The sequence below is a fragment of the Dermochelys coriacea genome, chromosome 1 (genome assembly GCF_009764565.3).
Source record: "Dermochelys coriacea isolate rDerCor1 chromosome 1, rDerCor1.pri.v4, whole genome shotgun sequence".
Lineage (NCBI taxonomy): Eukaryota > Metazoa > Chordata > Testudines > Dermochelyidae > Dermochelys > Dermochelys coriacea.
In genome coordinates this window covers 118,496,733-118,517,691 of record NC_050068.2, presented here as the reverse complement: position 1 = coordinate 118,517,691, position 20,959 = coordinate 118,496,733, and the positions used below count along the sequence as shown (strand labels likewise).

The window sequence follows — 20,959 nt, the reverse complement described above, 5'->3', positions numbered from 1 at the left end:
CTGAAACATTTGCTAAAACAGCTGCTTTGTGATAAGCTTCCAGCAAACAACCTCAGATTCACCAAGCCATTCAGCAGAACACAGCTACACTTTCTTCCTGAAAAAATGCAAACAGAAAATGATAACACTTATGAAACTCTTGTTCTATAGAGAAGTTATGATTAAATGTATGTGATCACTTTTAGAGGACTTGATGTTTAATTTTTTGTGCACCCAACCCTGCAACGACTTCAGGGGAAGGTTTAGGTGAGCAAGGAATGCAGGATCAGGCTCACTATTACCGAACTGTCTATAATGTTTCATTTGAAACATTTGTGGTGTACTTGGTAAATACATACTTAGACTATTTTTTTAAAAAATACTTGTTACACAAATGTATAGACTTTTTAAAAAGTGTGTTATCTGGGATTCTAGAAATGTCCCTTGGATCAATATCATCAATTAAATCAGTAGAACCTCTCATACTATGTTCAGAGTGACTCAATAACACTTAAAACACACTAAAAAGGTTAGGAAAAGCAGCGATTGCTGGACACAGTACTAGCTGGGCTTCCAACATTATAGTCTCAACTTTTTCCATTTTTTAAATATTAAATATAAGAGCTAAGCTACAAAATGGACTAATGGCCACCACATTCCCATTAAAAAAAAAGGAGGGGGTGTTCCCAAAGCAGACCAAAGTACTATTTCCTCCCTCCCCCACTTGTTAAATAGAAAGTTTGTGGAATTTAATTTTATAAGCATGTATGTGGGATGAAAATTTAAAATTGGTCCAGAGATAAGTGTTATGGTTGGATATAAATTGAAAATTGGTATTTATTACTGAAATTCAGACACAACCTTAACTAGTATTCCAGGCAGCAAAGCTGTAATTAACAACTTGTATAGAATAGTAACAAATTGTTCTATTATATTTGATCTTTAAAATTCCCATAGCAATATAAAAGTTTATTATATTGCATGTCATCAATGTATGCATTTATAAAAGCCAGCGTTATGCATTGCATGAATCCGGAGGTCTTTTGTAAGAGGAAGCTGACTAATGGATTTGCTTGTCCAGTTTATTTTGTTAAGCCTGTCATGGAAAAGATAAGCTGTAGTTGCTGAATGCATCCTCTACTGATACAGATCACATACAATGTTAAAGAAATGCAACACTTTTAACTGATTTAAGGCAAAAATAATCTCAACTCTCAAATATACCATTCGAGCTAATAGGACATAAACTGCAGTTACTGTCCCTCTTCCAGCAAATGCTCACCTAAAATGATTAACATAACACAAGTTCCTGTAGTAATAAGAATACACTGGCGCTGAAATAATTATACCTCTTGGATAGGTGGGGCGGGGGAGGTAGAACGGGTGGAGGAAGCAGGGGGGTTATTCAAAGGCACCTGCCGCTGGAATTAAACTGCTCCAGATAAAGATTCCCTACAATACACGCACTTCGGGACATGGGGAGCTTGAGTACAATTCCATTTCACCCACTTTTCGTGCACAAAGGGTTAATCTATGGGGGTTACAAACAACAGTGACACACCGTGGAGCCGCACACACCAGTACCACAAAGTACCTGCGATTGACAAGCAAAAAGCCCCAGCCTGCTCTGGGTGGACTGGCACTTTCTCCTCCCCGCCGCTGCTGTTACCCAGTTTGCTTGGTTGAGAGCAAGGGTGGCAAAGCCGCCCCGGCGAGGGTGCCCATGTGCTGGGCCTCCAGCAGCAGCGACCGAAATACTAGCCCCTGGGCTGGGCTAGGGGGAGGCAATACCCAGGGAGAGTCGACAACGGCATTTCTAGGAATGGGTTCCCTGCGCGCAGCCCGTTCAACCTGGCAGACGCTGGACCTTCCTCCCCGCTCCAAAGCACCGGCCACCCACAAGGGCTGGCTAGGGGGCGCAGAAGGGTGCGAGGAGGAGTCCAAGGGCATGTCCTGTAGGGCACAGTCGGGGGGGGAGTGAGCGGGGCGCAATCGGACTGGGAGGAAGAGAGAGGCACAGGGGTGCAGAGGAGGCAGGAGCGGGGTGCAGTGGGAGGGACGTAGGGATGCAGGCGAGCCAGGAGCGGGGGTGCAGTGGGAGCCAGGGAGGGAGGTAGGGCAGTGGGAGGCAGGAGCGGTGTGCAGTGGCAAGCAGGGAGGGACGTAGGGGTGCAGTGGGAAGAAGGGACGCAGGAGCGGGGTGCAGTGGGAGGCAGGGAGGGACATAGGGGTGCAGTGGGAGGCAGGAGCGGGGTGCAGTGGGAGGGACATAGGGGTGCAGTGCGAGGCAGGAGCGGGAGGGGTGCAGTGGGAGGGGGTGCAGTGGGAGGCAGGGAGGGGCATAGGGGTGCAGTGGGAGGCAGGAGCGGGGTGCAGTGGGGGGCAGGAGCGGGAGGGGTGCAGTGGGAGGGGGGTGCAGTGGGAGGCAGGCAGGGACATAGGGGTGCAGTGGCAGGGAGGGAGGGAGGGAGGCAGGAGCGGGGTGCAGTGGGGGGCAGGAGCGGGAGGGGTGCAGTGGGAGGGGGGTGCAGTGGGAGGCAGGCAGGGACATAGGGGTGCAGTGGCAGGGAGGGAGGGAGGGAGGCAGGAGCGGGGTGCAGTGGGGGGCAGGAGCGGGAGGGGTGCAGTGGGAGGGGGGTGCAGTGGGAGGCAGGCAGGGACATAGGGGTGCAGTGGCAGGGAGGGAGGGAGGGAGGCAGGAGCGGGGTGCAGTGGGGGGCAGGAGCGGGAGGGGTGCAGTGGGAGGGGGGTGCAGTGGGAGGCAGGGAGGGACATAGGGGTGCAGTGGCAGGGAGGGAGGGAGGGAGGCAGGAGCGGGGTGCAGTGGCAGGCAAGTCCGTCGTGCCCGGCCCCCCAGCTGAAGCGCCGCCGGGACCCAGCCCAGCAGGCAGGGACGAGCCGCCCGCCGCCCCCCGGCTCAGGCGCGGCGCGGCGGGAGGGGGCCCGGCCCGGCAGCACTCACCCGAGGGAGTCCAGGTCCCATTCCTGGAGCAGGGCGAAGTCGAAGCTGTCCATGGTGAGGAGGAGACGCGTCAGCGCGGCTGAGCTGCCCCAGCGGAGCGCGCCCGGGGCATCGCCCCCGCCCCGAGCCCGCCCCTGCGCCTCCGGGGGTCGGGGCTGCCCAGGGCAACACGCAGCCAGCCAGCCGCGGGCCCCCCCCCCGCCGCCGCCGCCGCCGCCGCCCACGGGCTGCTCCGCTCCTCTGCTCGCCGCCGCCGCCGCGCTGCCCTCGCCTCCCTCCCCTCAGCGCCGCGTGTGTGTGCGAGTCCCTCCGGCGGGCGCCCTCCCCGGGCTCGCCGCGCAGCCCCGCGCTCTGGCTGTGCCTGGCAGGGAGCGCTCGCTGCCGCCAGGGCCGGCTCGCAGCCTGCGCCGCCCCCCGCCCAGCCCTGCCCCCTTTGTTTTCTGGGCACTGGCTGCGTTCCCTGCTGCCGGCGGGGACCGAGAGGACGAGGGAAGAGGGGGATTGTGTGTGCGACTCCCCTCCCCCCCCCCGCTATCTCCAGCTGCAACTTGCTTTTCCCTACACTTCTCCCCCTCCCCCCCGCCCGCCCCGAGCTCAGGTCCCCTCTGCTCCCCTCCCCCACCGCCTGCCACACCTTTACAAACCAGCCTTAGGCTGCAATAGCCCTGCGAAATGATGGGCAAAATCCCAGAGCCACTGATCCTGGCAGATGGCCAGGGGAAGTACCAGAGAAGTGCAGGAGTGGCAAGGACCGCAGTCGAGCATCTAGTCCTGTCCCCTGCACTCACGGCAGGCAATAGCCCTGTGCTAGGGCCTCCCCTCGGGGGGCCGGATTTCAGGCAGTGTTGAGCACTGGTACGCCACGAATGCCAAGTGCAGGGTCTCAGCACCTCTGAAAATGGATTTTTTTTTATGTCCATCACCTGTAGACTTGAAGAAATATATAGAATAAAAAAGTGCCACACAAATAAGTACCACCCAGATAAGATATTGGGAACATGCAATATTTTGGATACTACAAAATTTACAACCAGTTTTGTTGTGCAAGGACATTGCTATTTCAACTTTGGTCCTAAAGGTATCTGAGTTAAAGTCAAGGTTACCCAAGACTAACAGGTTTCAGAGTAGCCGTGTTAGTCTGCATTCGCAAAAAGAAAAGGAGGATTTGTGGCACCTTAGATACTAACAAATTTATTTGAGCATAAGCTTTCGTGAGCTACAGCTCACTGCATCGGATGCATTCGGTGGAAAATACAGTGGGGAGATTTATATACACACACAGAGAACATGAAACAATGGGTTTTATCATACACACTATAAGGAGAGTGATCACTTAAGATGAACTATTATCAGCAGGTAGGGAGGGTGGGGGGAAGGAAGAAAACCTTTTGTGGTGATAATCAAGGTGGGCCATTTCCAGCAATTGACAAGAACCTCTGAGGAACAGTGGGGGGTGGGGTGGGGGGGGGAAATAACATGGGGAAATAGTTTTACTTTGTGTAATGACCCATCCCTCCCAGTCTCTATTCAAGCCTAAGTTAATTGTATCCAGTTTGCAAATTAATTCCAATTCAACAGTCTCTCCTTGGAGTCTGTTTTTGAAGTTTTTTTGGTGAAGAATAGCCACTCTCAGGTCTGTAATCAAGTGACCGGAGAGATTGAAGTGTTCTCCGACTGGTTTTTGAATGTCATAATTCTTGATATCTGATTTGTGTCCATTCATTCTTTTACGTAGAGACTGTCCAGTTTGACCAATGTACATTGCAGAGGGGCATTGCTGTCACATGATGGCATATATCACATTGGTAGATGCACAGGTGAAGGAGCCTCTGATAGTGTGGCTGATGTGATTAGGCCCTATAATGGTGCCCCCTGAATAGATATGTGGACAGAGTTGGCAACGGGCTTTGTTGCAAGGATAGGTTCCTGGGTTGGTGGTTCTGTTGTGTGGTGTGTGGTTGTTGGTGGAGTATTTGCTTCAGGTTGGGGGGCTGTCTGTAAGCAAGGCTGAAAAAGGCTGTCTCCCAAGATCTGTGAGAATGATGAGTCGTCCTTCAGGATAGGTTGTAGATCCTTGATGATGCATTGGAGAGATTTAAGTTGGGGGGCTGAAGGTGATGGCTAGTGGCATTCTGTTATTTTCTTTGTTGGGCCTGTCCTGTAGTCGGTGACTTCTGGGTACTCTTCTGGCTCTGTCAATCTGTTTCCTCACTTCAGCAGGTGGGTATTGTAGTTGTAAGAATGCTTGATAGAGATCTTGTAGGTGTTTGTCTCTGTCTGAGGGGTTGGACCAAATGCGGTTGTATCGTAGAGCTTGGCTGTAGACAATGGATCGTGTGGTGTGATCTGGGTGAAAGCTGGAGGCATGTAGGTAGAAATAGCGGTCTGTAGGTTTCCGGTATAGGGTGGTGGTTATGTGACCATCGCTTATTAGCACCGTAGTGTCCAGGAAGTGGATCTCTTGTGTGGACTGGTCCAGGCTGAGGTTGATGGTGGGATGGAAATTGTTGAAGACTAACAGGCATTTGCTTTGGCTTAGGTCTTGTCTATCTTTGTGGGTTTCAGGCATTGGTGACCAGCCACCACTAGCACCAACCCTGAATGTAGACAAGGTAATTCAATATAAACTGCAATGTCACACTGAAACAGGTTATCCCTGCTTAAAACTGGGGTAAACTGCACCAGTGTAAGTCACTGCCTATAGAGGCTGGGCACTGATGGCTGAAAATCCCCAGCATAGACAAGTCCATAAAATCCACCAGAAACAGATTTTTTTAAAAAACCAACATACTTTCCCCTGTAATGTTTGCTTCTCAGATAAACTAATAACCTTTAAGCCATGATTCCTTAAACTGCAGTTGTGAGAACTGGCTGGTCACCTGATGCTGGGTCTTCTGCCTTCTAGTAGCTAAATCACATTAAAAGAAGGTAACACTAAACACTTTCTGAATATTATTTTTCCATCTAAGCAATTGCTACAGTTGCCCCAGAGATGTTATATGACCACAGATGAGAAGGGTGGTCTGCAAGATTGGGAGTGAAAAGGGAAGTAGTCCATGAGAATCTTTCTGCTCAGATGTGGTCCACTCTATGAAAAAGTTGGAAAACCGTACAACTGTGGTTTATAAACCTCTCACAAGAGGTTTAGAAATTATGGACCAGATTCTCAGTTCCACTTAGATTATTTTTGCACGGCCAAAGAGGTGCAAAATCAGTGGCAGCTAAAAATCCCCCATTAAGCATGGCCAGCTTTATGCCCAGGACCATCCTTAGGCATACGCAACACATGCGGCTGCATAGGGCACCCAAAAATTTAGGGCACCCTGGGTCTTAGTGCCCCCCTCACCTCTTCCTCTCCTGTTCTGACCCTTCCTGCAAGCTCCCACCACAGCTGGCTGCTGCAGCCTGGTGAGTCTTCCTCCAGAGGGGATCTAGTATTTAAAAGTGAAAAAGGCTTTCAGCCTGCCAGACCTATTAGCACAACACTGAAACTGTTAAAGAGCCATTCAAGTGGTAATGAAGCCATTTAACGGGCATTTGCCAACACCCAGGTCTATACTGTCAGTTTCTGAATTTATTGACAAAAACAGTTGTGCATTACTGTAATATTTACTCAGAACATGTTAGTCTACAGGACCTTAGTTAAAATTTGCTTTAAAAATATTTCATTAGTGTGTTGCTGAAGATTATATAAATCACATCTCTAAAAAATCCTTGCATAGATTTTTAGATGCACAAGCTGAGTATTAATCTTCAGCCTTAAATGCTTGGATCTTCAGATATATAGTTTTTTTACTAAATCCTTTAAAAGATCACCCTTATCTAAATACACGTGCGAGCCCAGGCTGCCATCGGGCATACGGGCATCAGTTTAATAATACTGCATAGGGCCCCATAAATCCTAAGGATGGCCCTGTTTATGCCAGCCCTGCATCCTCACTCTCCCATCCTAGAACAGGAACATGACATGACCCATGGGGAGGCAGGGTCGGAGCATTCCAGAATGGGAAGGCCTGGGGCATAATCTAGCCAGAACAAGTTACAGTAGGCTTGTGAGTGCTCTAATTTGTGCTTGGAGCTGACCAGCCCCTTGCTTACTCCTGAATCAAGGAAGGCGAAAAGGTGGCTTGCAGCCATCTTTGCCTCTGTCCCACTAGCTGTGCTGAAGTGTGAGGTTGGTACAACTGAAGATTGAGCCTTATAAATGAAAAAGGTTAAAAATACCTATGTAATTTTTGTGACAAATGTATTACTCTAGATAACAGAATGACTGTACTGTTTTCATGCTCATCTTCCCCGTCTTTGACCACTGCCTGTGCCATCAATTCCTGCTGCTGTTCTTGATTTAACCTAGATTTTAAACCCAGAGAGGAGACTCTGGACCTGATTCTTAACTGCCTGCCACCATGTACAGTCATTTACACCTGTGCAAAGAGGGTTTGAAATGCTACCAAAATCAGCCTGCAAGGCACGAAGAATTAGGTTGCCTCTATGAGCCCCAATGGAGCTAAACCACCTTACACCTGACCCTATATGTTTCTGTGAACTGCTATGTACGTTTTGGTACTAACAAACAATAATACATATTTCAGCAGGATGCTAATGCATGAGAACCTAAAAGTGAAATTGACTAGACTATTTCCATCACTCAGGCTGACAGGAATACAAAAAGTAAACAAACAGCATAACCGGTATAAAGTGAATTAGATGGTGGGATCCCACCATCAACCTCAGCCTGGACCAGTCCACACAAGAGATCCACTTCCTGGACACTACGGTGCTAATAAGCAATGGTCACATAAACACCACCCTATATCGGAAACCTACTGACCGCTATTCCTACCTACATGCCTCTAGCTTTCATCCAGATCATACCACTCGATCCATTGTCTACAGCCAAGCTCTACAATATAACCGCAATTGCTCCAACCCCTCAGACAGAGACAAACACCTACAAGATCTCTATCATGCATTCCTACAACTACAATACCCACCTGCTGAAGTGAAGAAACAGATTGACAGAGCCAGAAGAGTACCCAGAAGTCACCTACTACAGGACAGGCCCAACAAAGAAAATAACAGAACGCCACTAGCCATCACCTTCAGCCCCCAACTAAAACCTCTCCAACGCATCATCAAGGATCTACAACCTATCCTGAAGGACGACCCATCACTCTCACAGATCTTGGGAGACAGGCCAGTCCTTGCTTACAGACAGCCCCCCAATCTGAAGCAAATACTCACCAGCAACCACACACCACACAACAGAACCACTAACCCAGGAACCTATCCTTGCAACAAAGCCCGTTGCCAACTCTGTCCACATATCTATTCAGGGGATACCATCATAGGGCCTAATCACATCAGCCACACTATCAGAGGCTCCTTCACCTGCGCATCTACCAATGTGATATATGCCATCATGTGCCAGCAATGCCCCTCTGCCATGTACATTGGCCAAACTGGACAGTCTCTACGTAAAAGAATGAATGGACACAAATCAGATGTCAAGAATTATAACATTCAAAAACCAGTTGGAGAACACTTCAATCTCTCTGGTCACTCGATTACAGACCTAAGAGTGGCTATACTTCAACAAAAAAGCTTCAAAAACAGACTCCAACGAGAGACTGCTGAATTGGAATTAATTTGCAAACTTGCAAACTGAATACAATTAACTTAGGCTTGAATAGAGACTGGGAATGGATGAGTCATTACACAAAGTAAAACTATTTCCCCATGGTATTTCTCTCCCCCACCCCACCCCGCACTGTTCCTCTGATATTCTTGTTAACTGCTGGAATTAGCCTACCTTGCTTTAGAGTAGCAGCCCTGTTAGTCTGTATTCGCAAAAAGAAAAGGAGTACTTGTGGCACCTTACCTTGCTTGTCACTATGAAAGGTTTTCCTCCTTTCCCCCCCCTGCTGCTGGTGATGGCTTATCTTAAGTGATCACTCTCCTTATAGTGTGTATGATAAACCCATTGTTTCATGTTCTCTGTGTGTGTATATAAATCTCTCCCCTGTTTTTTCCACCAAATGCATCCGATGAAGTGAGCTGTAGCTCACGAAAGCTTATGCTCTAATAAATTTGTTAGTCTCTACGGTGCCACAAGTACTCCTTTTCTTTTTGCATATAATTTAAATGTCTTACATAAAGAACGCGTGGTACGAGACAGTTGGACTTGTATTTTAAAAGTTGATCTTTTCCATATTTTCATAACCATGGTCTTTAATGTGACACAGCACCAGCCTGAAGACAAACAATGAAAAGTTGAATGCAAAATTAAATAAGGGATAAGTGAAAAATATTGCATTTTAGCCAATATCCTGTTTGAACAATATCTCCATAGTATCTCTTTAAATATAAACCTCCCTCAAAACAGCTACCTAGGCAGAAGTGAGACTCATAAGACCCTGATGTTACATTTCCAAAGAACAAAAAGGACGAGGAGCCTTGAAGAAACTGGAAGGTTTTTAAACAATATTTTTGTGTGTACAGGGCATAGGGTAAGTCCAAAGGCATCAGTACAGTGTGTTTTAAGACTCTGGGCCTGATTCTCCACTCCATTATAGCATTTTTATTACACCAGCATAAAGTGGTGTAATTGAGTGGATGGAGAATAGGGTTCTTTTTTTTTTGTAGGCAGTACTCATAAAAAGTCTGGTATTGCCTTCAGTTTCCCACAAAATAAGTTTATATGAAGGACCCACTGCATGAGAACAAACAGACCTGTGTTTTCTGTTCCAGTAAAGCCAGTGTATTAAGTAGTGATGCAGAAGATACATTTTATTGAAAAGTATACCAGTGAGACTGAATAATCACCACGGTTCCTAGAAATCCATTTGCCATGGAAAAAAGGACGGGGGGGAGGGGTGCTCCAACTGTCAGCTCTGGCCAGCGGGGCTCCAGCTCTCAGATTTCATTTTAATCACAGAAAAACATGTATTTTTATTTTTTATTATGAAAAACTAGGATCCCTGATGATCAAAGGACTCAACTCTATAGTATGAAGCTATATTATCCATATTGGGGTTACAGGGAGAATCACACCTGCTGTTACAACCCATTGTGGGTCCAGCATATGCTCAGCCAACTCTGCAAGCCATTGTGAAGAGTGCAGTCCCTGCAAGGTGGCCAGCACTTTGCTGGGATGTACACTTCCCTCAGAACACATGCATGGGTGCCAGCCTCAATCTGTTCCAAAGAATGAAAGAGAAAAAAAATCTAGTTATGGTCTTGATTCCGAAACTGTTACTCACAATGGGTAACGCTTATGCACACAGCTTGTTCCAGCTGAGTTCAGTGGTACTACATAAGTGAGTAAGTGTTTCTGTTAGGGCTAGCAAGCGATTAAAAAAATTAATCGCATTGTAGAACACCATTTAAATATTTTTGGATGTTTTCTACATTTTCAAATATATTAATTTCAATTACAACACAGAATCCAAAGTGTACAATGCTCACTTTATATTTATTTTTATTACAAGTATTTGCACTGTAAAAAAACAAAAGAAATAGTATTTTTCAATTCATCTGACACAACTACTGTAGTGCAATCTCTTTATCATGAAAGTTGAATTTACAAATGTAGAATTATGTACAAAAAAACTGCATTTGCACTGTAAAAATGATAAAATAAATAGTATTTTTCAGTTCACCTCATACAAGTACTGTAGTGCAATCTCTTTGTTGTGAAAGTGAAACTTACAAATGTAGATTTTTTTGTTACATAACTGTAGTTAAAAAACAAAACAATGTGAAACTTCAGAGCCTACAAGTCCATTCAGTCCTACTTCTTGTTCAGCCAATTGCTCAGACAAACAAGTTTGTTTACATTTGCAGGAGATAATGCTGCCCGCTTCTTGTTTACAATGTCACCTGAAAGTGAGAACAGGCATTCTCATGGCACTGTTGTAGCCAGTGTCGCAAGATATTTACATGCCAAATGTGCTAAAGATTCATAAGTCCCTTCACGCTTCGACCACCATTCCAGAGGATGTGTCCATGCTGATGACGGGTTCTGCTCGATAACAATCCAAAGCAGTGTGGCCCAAAGCATGTTCATTTTCATTATCTGAGTCTGTAGTTTCTGCATCAGAGTGTTACTCTTGTAAGACTTCTGAAAGTATGCTCCACACCTTGTCCCTCTCAGATTTTGGAAGGCACTTCAGATTCTTAAACCTTGGGTCAAGTGCTGTAGCCATCTTTAGAAGTCTCACACTGGTACCTTCTTTGCATTTTGTCAAATCTACAGTGAAAGTGTTCTTAAAATGAACAACATGCGCTGGGTCGTCATCCGAGAATGTTATAACATGAAATATATGGCAGAATGCGGGTAAAACAGAGCAGAGGACATACAATTCTCCCCCAAGGAGTTCAGTCACAAATTTAGTTAATGCATTATTTTTTTAATGAGAGTCATCAGCATGGAAGCATGTCCTCTGGAACGGTGGCTGAAGTATGAAGGGTCATACAAATGTTTAGCATAACTGGCACGTAAATACCTTGCAATGCCGGCTACAAAAGTGCCATACAAATGCCTGTTCTCACTTTCTGGTGACACTGTAAATAAGAAGAGGGAAGCATTATCTCCTGTAAATGTAAACAAACTTGTTTGTCTGACCAATTGGCTGAACAAGAAGTAGGACTGAATGGACTTGTAGGCTCTTAAGTTTTACATTGTTTTGTTTTGACTACAGTTATATAACAAAAAAATCTACATTTATAAGTTTCACTTTCACAAAAAAGAGATTGCACTACAGTACTTGTAGGAGGTGAATTGAAAAATACTATTTATTTTATCATTTTTACAGTGCAAATGTTTGTAATAAAAAATAATATACAGTTTGATTTCAGTTACAAAACAGAATACAATCTATATGAAAATGTAGAAAAACATCCAAAATATTTAATACATTTCAAATGGTATTCTATCGTTTAACAGAACTATTAAAACTGTGATTAATCACGATTAATTTTTTTAATCACAGTTAATTTTTTGAGTTAATCACGTGAGTTAACTGCGATTAATCGACAGCCCAAGGTCCTGTGTTTTAAAAGCCATGGCAGCAAGTGTCAGAGCTCAGGTCTACAGACTTGGGCTCATGGTACGGCACTAAAAACAGCAATGTAGACATTGCAGTTTGGGCTGGGGCTCTAAAACCCACCCTGCTCCCTGGGATTTACAGTCCATCCTCCAGCCTGAGCCCCAACATTACACTGCTTTTCTTAGCATAGTAACAAGCCCAAATCTGTAGACCCAGGTTCTGCGACTCACTGTCACAGGTTTTAAATCATAGTGTAGACATACTCTAAATTGTATTTCACTTCTAAAAGGGACTCTGAAGTACCAATCTGAATATATAATAGGTGGATTTGCATTTGAATTTAAATATAGTTTCACTTTAATTTGGCACATGCGAGGTTGAGCTTAAAGTCATTTTAGATGTAGATGGTGAACTAGAAGGGACCATTAGATTGAGTCTGACCTCCTGTATACCACAGGCCACTAAATTTCACCCAGTTACCCCCTGTGTTGAACCTAATAACTTGTGTTGGACTAAATTTTTAGACTGTTTTGTTTGGAATAGTTGGAATAGCTGTAATTTAGTGCTCTTAGCATAGTAGAAATGCATAATAAATAAATAATAATAAATATCTTCACTTACCAACTCATCTTTCATTCCAGATATATTATTTTAACCTTATAGTATTCCTTTAAATAACTGCCATGTTCCAACACAATGGCAGCTGTTATTTCAGCGGTCAGTAAAATTATCACTGTGTATAATTTCTATATTTGTTTAAATTTATGAGATTTGGAATCCTTTAGGATGAAAGCTGCTGCAAGCAGGTCTAGCAAACAGTATATAGAACCTTAACTCTGCCTCCTTGTGTATATGCATTCTTATACAGCCTTGTTACTGGATTACATTATTCCTTTTTTTTTTCCAACACGGGATTCATCTCATTCGCTGCAGAAGATCTATGTGTTGTGCATGAGTTCTCTCATGCAAATACTAATACAGCCTAATCCTGTATTGTAGCTTGTGAAATTTGACAGGATCACAGCACAAGATGGTATAGCTGCAGATGCTGCTAAAGTTAACACAGCATATTTCATTTCACTCCCCACCTTTCCATATAACACCTATAAGCGGAAAGTGGTTAAAAACTAACTTTGTTGCACAAACAAAATATACAGATTTAATTTTCATTGGTTAATTGTGTTAATAACTTCAAATTGTTAGTTAACAATTGCTAACGTAGAGGAATAGAGTTGATTTTGTGGATACTGAACATTTATTATTTTAATATATGTTGCAAGTCGGGAGGTCTAAGTCAAGACTCAATCTACTCATCCCATAGTGCTTCTGATTCACACGTAGGATTCCTACTGAGGTAAGTGGATGTTGTGTGCATGAATGAAGGACAGTGTACAGCTCTAAGTACTGATGACAATATGTATCATGTCTTGTCAACTGTAGAACAAATTGAGCTGTTCTAAATCTGAGCCGTGGCAGAAGGAATGGACGCTAATTAGAGACAAATATAAAACTTTTCTCTGTGATTTTTTCTTCAATTTAAAAATTTTCAAACAAAAGATTATGAACAAAATGGAAATGTTTAGTCTGGGACCCAAAAGATTGCTTCCAGAGAACATTTTTGCAAGAGAAGCTAAACAGAAATGCTTTTAATTGTTATTTCAGAATTGGGGTAGGGAAAGGTAAAATTTTTAATCTGGAAACAAAAGAATTGAACAGTTACAATTGACCATTCCATGTGGTTTGAGCTGAACAACAAGCCATTGCTGGATTATAGAATTCCAAGCATCAGGGAAGAGTATGGCTTCGGATGAATTTATGTGAATGTTGTTTGGAAAGGTAGGTGCTCTCATATATAGGTAACTTGGTGAAGAGTTTTAAGCAAACCTATGGGATGGTTGGTCTAGGGTTCAGACACAGACAGTCTACTTGAGAGATAGAGGAATGAGGAACAAAAGGTAGTGCACAATCAAATCACTTTGTCACTGACACTGACTGCCTCATGCCTGTGAAAGGAGACAAATTTCACCTGATAATGACATAAACACCTTCTGCATTAGAAAAATGGATAGTTTTTGACACTGATTGTCAGTAATGGGTCATCCCTTGTGTTGAATCAACCACATTTTCCGAATGCATCCAATGAAGTGAGCTGTAGCTCACGAAAGCTTATGCTCAAATAAATTTGTTAATCTCTAAGGTGCCACAAGTACTCCTTTTCTTTTTGCGAATACAGACTAACACGGCTACTACTCTAAAACCTGTCATTATGCAAGGCACTGAATTTAGCTGTATGGAGTGGAAATCTATCAACTTGGAATGCATCCGATGAAGTGAGCGTAGCTCACGAAAGCTTATGCTCAAATAAATTTGTTAGTCTCTAAGGTGCCACAAGTACTCCTTTTCTTTTTGTGAATAAAGACTAACACGGCTGCTACTCTGAAACCTGTCATTTTCTGAAAAGGTACCAAAGACAGTTTTGTCCCTCTGTACTAATAGATAGGCAATTTTCAGCACCAGTCAAAGGAGGACCAGGAGATGACCTATTTCTCACAGCCACTGTCAGCAGTGCATCATTTTTCTAGTGTAGATGGACACTACAAGAGGTGCTTAAATTATCTGTGATCTTTTCCTACAAAAATATTTTCAAATACCTGAACAATGCCAGATTTAGTAAGGTGGTTGCTATATATTCTTTTAGCTCATGCTTTCTGGGCTATATGTCTTCTGCTTGGTAAATAGCCTTAGTAAATGCTATAATTATAATTCTCTTTGACTGCATCATTTTTAAGGTTTATCCTTAAAGGCTATCCACTGAGAGCATCTCTTGGAGTAATGGATCCCTAAAGAAAATAGATGTGTTAAAGAGAGAGCTGTCTGACCATATTAGCTGAGTAGACAGAAGAGTACTGGAAACAAGACTCTGGTGCATAGTGAAATCTTTGTCTCATTCTAAGACAAGCCAGGGAGAGACTGTAGAACCACAGCTCAAATGTAGATTCCCACTGGGCTTAAGGCTGCACTACCTGGGCAAGCACTGGCAGGAGCAAATGCTGAGATGTCTAGGGAAAATTTTTATGATGCATTTTTGGATAACAACTACAAACCCATCCACAAGTAAAGTCAGGTGGTCCTTGCTGAACTATGAAAAACATTCTGTAATCTTTCTGGGACTCTAAGCTTGACTGTAGGCAATCTGTCACCACCAGGACCTCAGGATCTACTGTAGGGCATACCATGATGATAGAGATACCATCCTTTATGTCCCTGGGATAGTCCATTCTAAGTGAGAAAAAGGCCATCATTCCAATCCATTCCCACAGACAGTCAGCCCATTCCCTAGAAATGTTACTGTCATAATGCATGGAAACACAGTCCATCTTAAATACATATAATTACAGCTACTCTTCTCCATGCTTTAAATGTTTATGTGATGTGTACTATCCACTTCTAGCTGGAAAAATACGCCCCCCTGGCCAACACCCTGAGAGCGAAGGGCTATGAGGTGCAGATGAATGCCCTGATTGTCGGAGCCCTGGGCGCTTGGGACCCCTGCAACGAGTATGTGCTGCGGACCTGCAGGATCGGTCGACGGTACGCACAGCTCATGCAGCGCCTCATGGTCTTGGACACAATCCGATGGTCCAGGGACATCTACATCGAACACATCACCGGCCACTGACAGTACCAGGAGGTGTGAGCTGGTACAACATCATGCATCAACCATGGGAAAGGGACTGAGAGACTTTTTTTTTCATTGGACCATATGAAGTGGAACCATAAACTCACTGAACATTAAATCCCACCAAATGAGGGTAGATCCATCCTCATCATCGTAGCCGCTCATTATACTCCACACCTGAACATAGCCATTATATGGACAACACACCCCCATATCTCAATGTCTGTACTTTGACCCGTTAAACTTTTACCCCCAATCGGGGAGACTGCAGATTATGTATTCCTTACGCCACCCGCTCCTAAACTAAACTTCGCACCCATGATAATCTGTACCTTATTCCCTGATAACCAGAAACTTCTATGCCTAAACTCTGTACCATTTTCTTTTTACTTCAACATTATCTTAATAACATTATTAAATCCATTTCTAGCTCCCTCATTTTCCCGATCATTTGTCAATGACATCTGATACCCACTTGGGATATGAAAGGTGATGATTCATCTTGAATTTTTGGGAAGTTTTCTTCAGAAATACTGTCAAGGGAGAGACCTGACAGTATGGAATAAGGTAAAGGAGGGAGTGACAATATCTACATAACAATGGCCATATTGAGTCTGACCAATGGTCCATCTATACCTGCATCCTGTCTTCCAACAGTGGCAAATGCCAGCAGCTTTAGAAGGAATGACCAGAACAGGCAATCACTGGGTCATCCCTTGTGTTGAATCAACCACATTTTCTGAAAAGATGCCATACGCTCCCAGCTTCTAGCAATCAGAGACTGAGGGACACCTGGAGTATACCGTTGCATCCCTGACTATCCTGGCTAATAGCTATTGATAGACCTATATTCCATAAATTTATCAAGTTCTTTTTTGAATTCTGTTATAGTTTTGACCTTCCCAATATTCCCTGGCAATGAGTTCCACGGGTTGACTATGTGTTTTGTGAAGGAATACTTTCTTTTGTTTATTTTAAGCCTGCTGTCTATTAATTTCATTGACTGACCCCTGGTTCATGTGTTATGTGAAGGAATAAATAACACTTCCTTATTCACTTTCTCCACACCAGTCACGATTTTATAGACCTCTGTCGTATCCCCTCTTAGACTTCTCTTTTCCAAGTTGAAAAGTCTCAGTCTTCTTAGTCTCTCCTCATATGGAAGCCTTTCCATATCCTTAACCATTTTTGTTGTCCTTCCCTGTACGTTTTCCAATTGAAATATTTTTTTGAGATGGGCTGACCAGAACTGCATCCAGTATTCAAGGTGTGGGCATACCATGGAATTATATAGTGACATTATCGTACTTTCTGTCTTATCTCTCCCTTTCCTAACATTCTGTTAGCTTTTAGACTGCTTTTGCACATTGAGCAGATGTTTTCAGAGCATGATCCACAAATGACTCCAAGATCTCTTCCTTGAGTGGTAGCTGCTAATTTAGACGCCATTGTTTTGGATGTTTAGTTGGGATTATATTTTTCCAATGTGCATTACTTTGCATTTATCAACATTGAATTTCATCAGCCATTTTATTGCCCAGGCACCCAGTCTTAAGAGATCCCTTTGTAACTCTTCACAGTCTGCTTTTGACTTAACTATCTTGAGTAATTTTGTATTGTCTGCAAATTTTGCCACTTCAACTGTTTACCCCTTTTTCCAGATCATTTATGGTTCCAGTACAGAACTCTGGGGGACACCGTTTACCTCTCTCTCCATTCTGAAAACTGACCATTTATTCCTACCCTTTGTTTTCTGTCTTTTAACCAGTTATTGATCTCTGAGAGGACCTTCTCTTTTATACCTGGACTGCTTACTTTGCTTAAAAGCCTTTGGTGAGGGACTTTGTCAAAGCCTTTCTGAAAGTCCAAGATCACCCATGTCCACATGTTTGTTGACTCCCTCAAAGAATTGTAATACATTGGTGATGCATGATTGCCCTCTACAAAAGCCACGTTAAGTCTTCCCCAACAAATCATCTTTATCTGTGTGTCTGATGATTCTGTTCTTTACTATAGTTTCAACCAATTTGCCCAGTCCTGAAGTTACGCTTACTGGTCTATAATTGCCAGGATTGCCTCTGGAGCCTTTTTTTAAAAATTAGTGTGATATCAGCTATCCTCCAGCCATCTGGTACTGAGGCGGATTTAAATGATTGGTTGCATACCACAATTAGTAGTTCTGCAATTTCATATTAGAGTTCCTTCAGAATTCTTGGGTGAATCCCATCTGGTCCTGGTGACTTATTACTGTTTAATTTATCAATATGTCTCCAAACCTCTTCTACTGACACCTCAATCTGGGACAGTTCCTCAGATGTGTCATGTAAAAAGATTCTGTATTATGTCTAAAGAATATTATGTATTATTAGATTTCCCTGTTCAATTTTATATTACTGCATGACTGAATGCATAGAGTTAAATCAAAGGAGGCTATAAAGTGGAGGTTTAAGGAACCCAGGAAAGATAAACCAATGACACAGATAAGACAGACTGTCAGGTACCTGCTTCAAAGGAGTTAAAATAACAATGGCAGGGTCATCAACTGGGGGAAGAAGCTACCTAGCTGGCACCAGCCAGGCCAGGAGGTATTCACTCTTCCCAAAGTTGGGATCAAAAGGAGCCCTAACCCCTCCCCCCCAAGCCTCTGGCAGAAAGGGATGGGGGAAGTGGTCAGAGATGCTGATCAGGATGTGTCTGGGGAAAACACTAATAGTCTGATGGAAACAAAGAGACAGAGAGTCCAGGCTGAAATCAGCATAGGCTTGTTCTCCCAACTCAGAAATGGGGAATAAACAAGATCCACCTGAGCTATAGCTAGAGAGCTTAAGTTTAGGGAAAGGAATAAGCATTTAGTTCTCTGTTATTTTAAATCCATTTCTCTAAGTGCTGTCTACCTTTTTGGGAAAGAAGTCAGGCTTTGTTTTGAAGAGGCTGGTTGTGTCTCATATGTATGTTATCACATGCTCCCCAAGAGAAACTATTTCAGGGTCTGATCCCAGTTTGACCTGCTGAATTAACCTCAATTGATACTGGGAGCTGTAACCCAGGGTTCCGGTCAGAGAGTGGGTGAACCGTGGAATTCCACCCCAGCCCAGGTAAAGGCCTGAGGCCTGACACCTGTGGGAATGCACTCAGACAGATTCAGAGAAGAGACAGCAGGGGCAGTCTACCTAAAGATCATGATTGATGGCAAAAGGAAGAAAAGGACAGCCTGATCATCTTTGCCATGTGAGATGTTTGATACATTTTACACACAACCACATGTGACATGTCCTAGATACACCTTAATTCTCATAGGAGAAATGCACTGAAAATTCCAAATACAGGACCCGATTCTCCCCCCACCTTCCACTTTATGTAGTTGTTTACACCACTGCCTAGTACAGGGGTGGGCAAACTTTTTGGCCGAGGGTCACATCGCGGTTACAAAACTGTATGGAGGGCTGAGTAGGGAAGCCTCCCCAAACAGCCTGGCCCCTGCTCCCTATCCGCCCCCTCCCACTTCCCGTCCCCTGACTGCCCCCCTCAGAACCCCCGACCCATCCAACCCCCCCTGCTCCTTGTCCCCTGACTGCCCCCTCCTGGGACCCCCGCCTCTAACTTCTCCCTGGGACCCCACCCCCATCCAACACCCCCTGCTCCCTGTCCCCTGAGTGCCCCTGACCCCTACCCACACCCCTGCTGCCTGAGAGGCCCCCCTTGACCCCACCCCCTATCCAACCCCCCCCCCCCTTTCCCTATCCTCTGACTACCCTGACCCCTATCCCCACCCCCACCCCATTACAGGCCCTCTGGGATCCCATCCCCTATCCAACCTCCCCTACTCCCTGTCCCCTGAGTGCCCTGACTCCTATCCACACCCTCTCCCCTGACAGCCCCCCCGGGACTCCCACACCCTATCCAACCCCCCCCACTCCCCGTCCCCAGACTGTCCCCCCCAAGAACCTCCACCCCATCCAACCACTCCCTGCTCCCTGTCCCCTGATTGCCCCCTGGGATCCTTTGCTCCTTACCCAATCCCGCCTCCACTCCCCACCCCTTTACCATGCTGCTCAGAGCAGCAGGAGCTCGCAGCCCCACCGGAGCCAGCCACGCCGCCCGCGTTGCCCAGGAGGAGCAGCGGGCCAGAGCGCTGGTGGCACAGCACGGCGGTAGCGCTGTGGGGAAGGGGCCAGGGGCTAGTCTCCACGGCCGGGAGCTCAGGGGCTGGGCAGGACAGTCGGCTGTAGTTTGCCCACCTCTGGCCTAATAGGTGTAAACAGTGTTCTCTAGTCACTTACCAGTGGTAGCATTTTACTTCCTCTTCGCACAGGCATAAATGACTACCATAAGTGCAAAGCAGTGAACAATCAAGCCCACAGAATACAAAAAGAAAGCCCTTAAAAGATCTTCCTATGTGTATATCCTGGAAGAGTAGTTGGATGGGAACTCAACCAATCTGGCAATTTTACTGATGCTGGGTCTCTACCCTTGAAAGGCAGCAGTCTCAGGAAGTTCTCTGGTGAATCATCCTTGGCTCACCAACCACTGAAATCATATTGTAAGGTACCTATGAACTTGTTGCTGGCCCCAGAAACATTTAGTAGTCCCAAAATAACTATCTTCATTGAAAAAAGAAAAGGAGTACTTGTGGCACCTTAGAGACTAACAAATTTATTTGAGCATAAGCTTTCGTGAGCTACAGCTCACTTCATCGGATGCATCCTTATGCATCCTTATGCATTTGAGCTTATGCTCAAATAAATTTGTTAGTCTCTAAGGTGCCACAAGTACTCCTTTTCTTTTTGCAAATACAGACTAACACGGCTGCTACTCTGAAACCTACCTTCATTGAAGCACCTTTGCAAAAGCTGATCAACCACTCTTAACTCAGCCTGCTATGAATTAATCATTTGCAGTTTGCAACCACATAAACTGGTGGTGCTGAAACAATATGCTCTGAGCCAAACAAAACTATGCTCCATCCCATTTCAAGAGAATGAAAGGATAAGTGACTCTATAATACTCTAGAGAATGTTGTCTGATATTCACATTTCTGTAAGTGACATACATAGGCACCCAGTCTTCGATGGTGTGCATGTACGTCACTGGAAATATTAGGTTCCTCCTATATGGCCTTAAAAGCAGTCTGGAAATTCCCCTCAAGAAGGTTGCATTTTCATCACATAGCAACATGTCCATTTTATGCCTACTGTAATGAGAGCAACAGATTCTCCTAGGGGCTTACACTGCTGCCCATAATGTAGTGTCTGAGCACCTTCCTCATAAAAATCAATAGCTTAAAAGATA

At 44.6% G+C, this 20,959-nt stretch overlaps 1 protein-coding gene across 1 annotated transcript in view; it reads right to left on the bottom strand.

Annotated features, from left to right (window-relative positions):
- The window catches only part of AFF3 (AF4/FMR2 family member 3), a 446,656-nt gene extending 443,538 nt beyond the window's left edge, over positions 1-3,118 (bottom strand). The window contains 1 exon segment of the mRNA XM_038411042.2: positions 2,942-3,118. Within this exon segment, the coding sequence (XP_038266970.1) occupies positions 2,942-2,994 (53 nt within the window). The 5' untranslated portion in view covers positions 2,995-3,118.
- Positions 3,119-20,959: the final 17,841 nt, after the last annotated feature.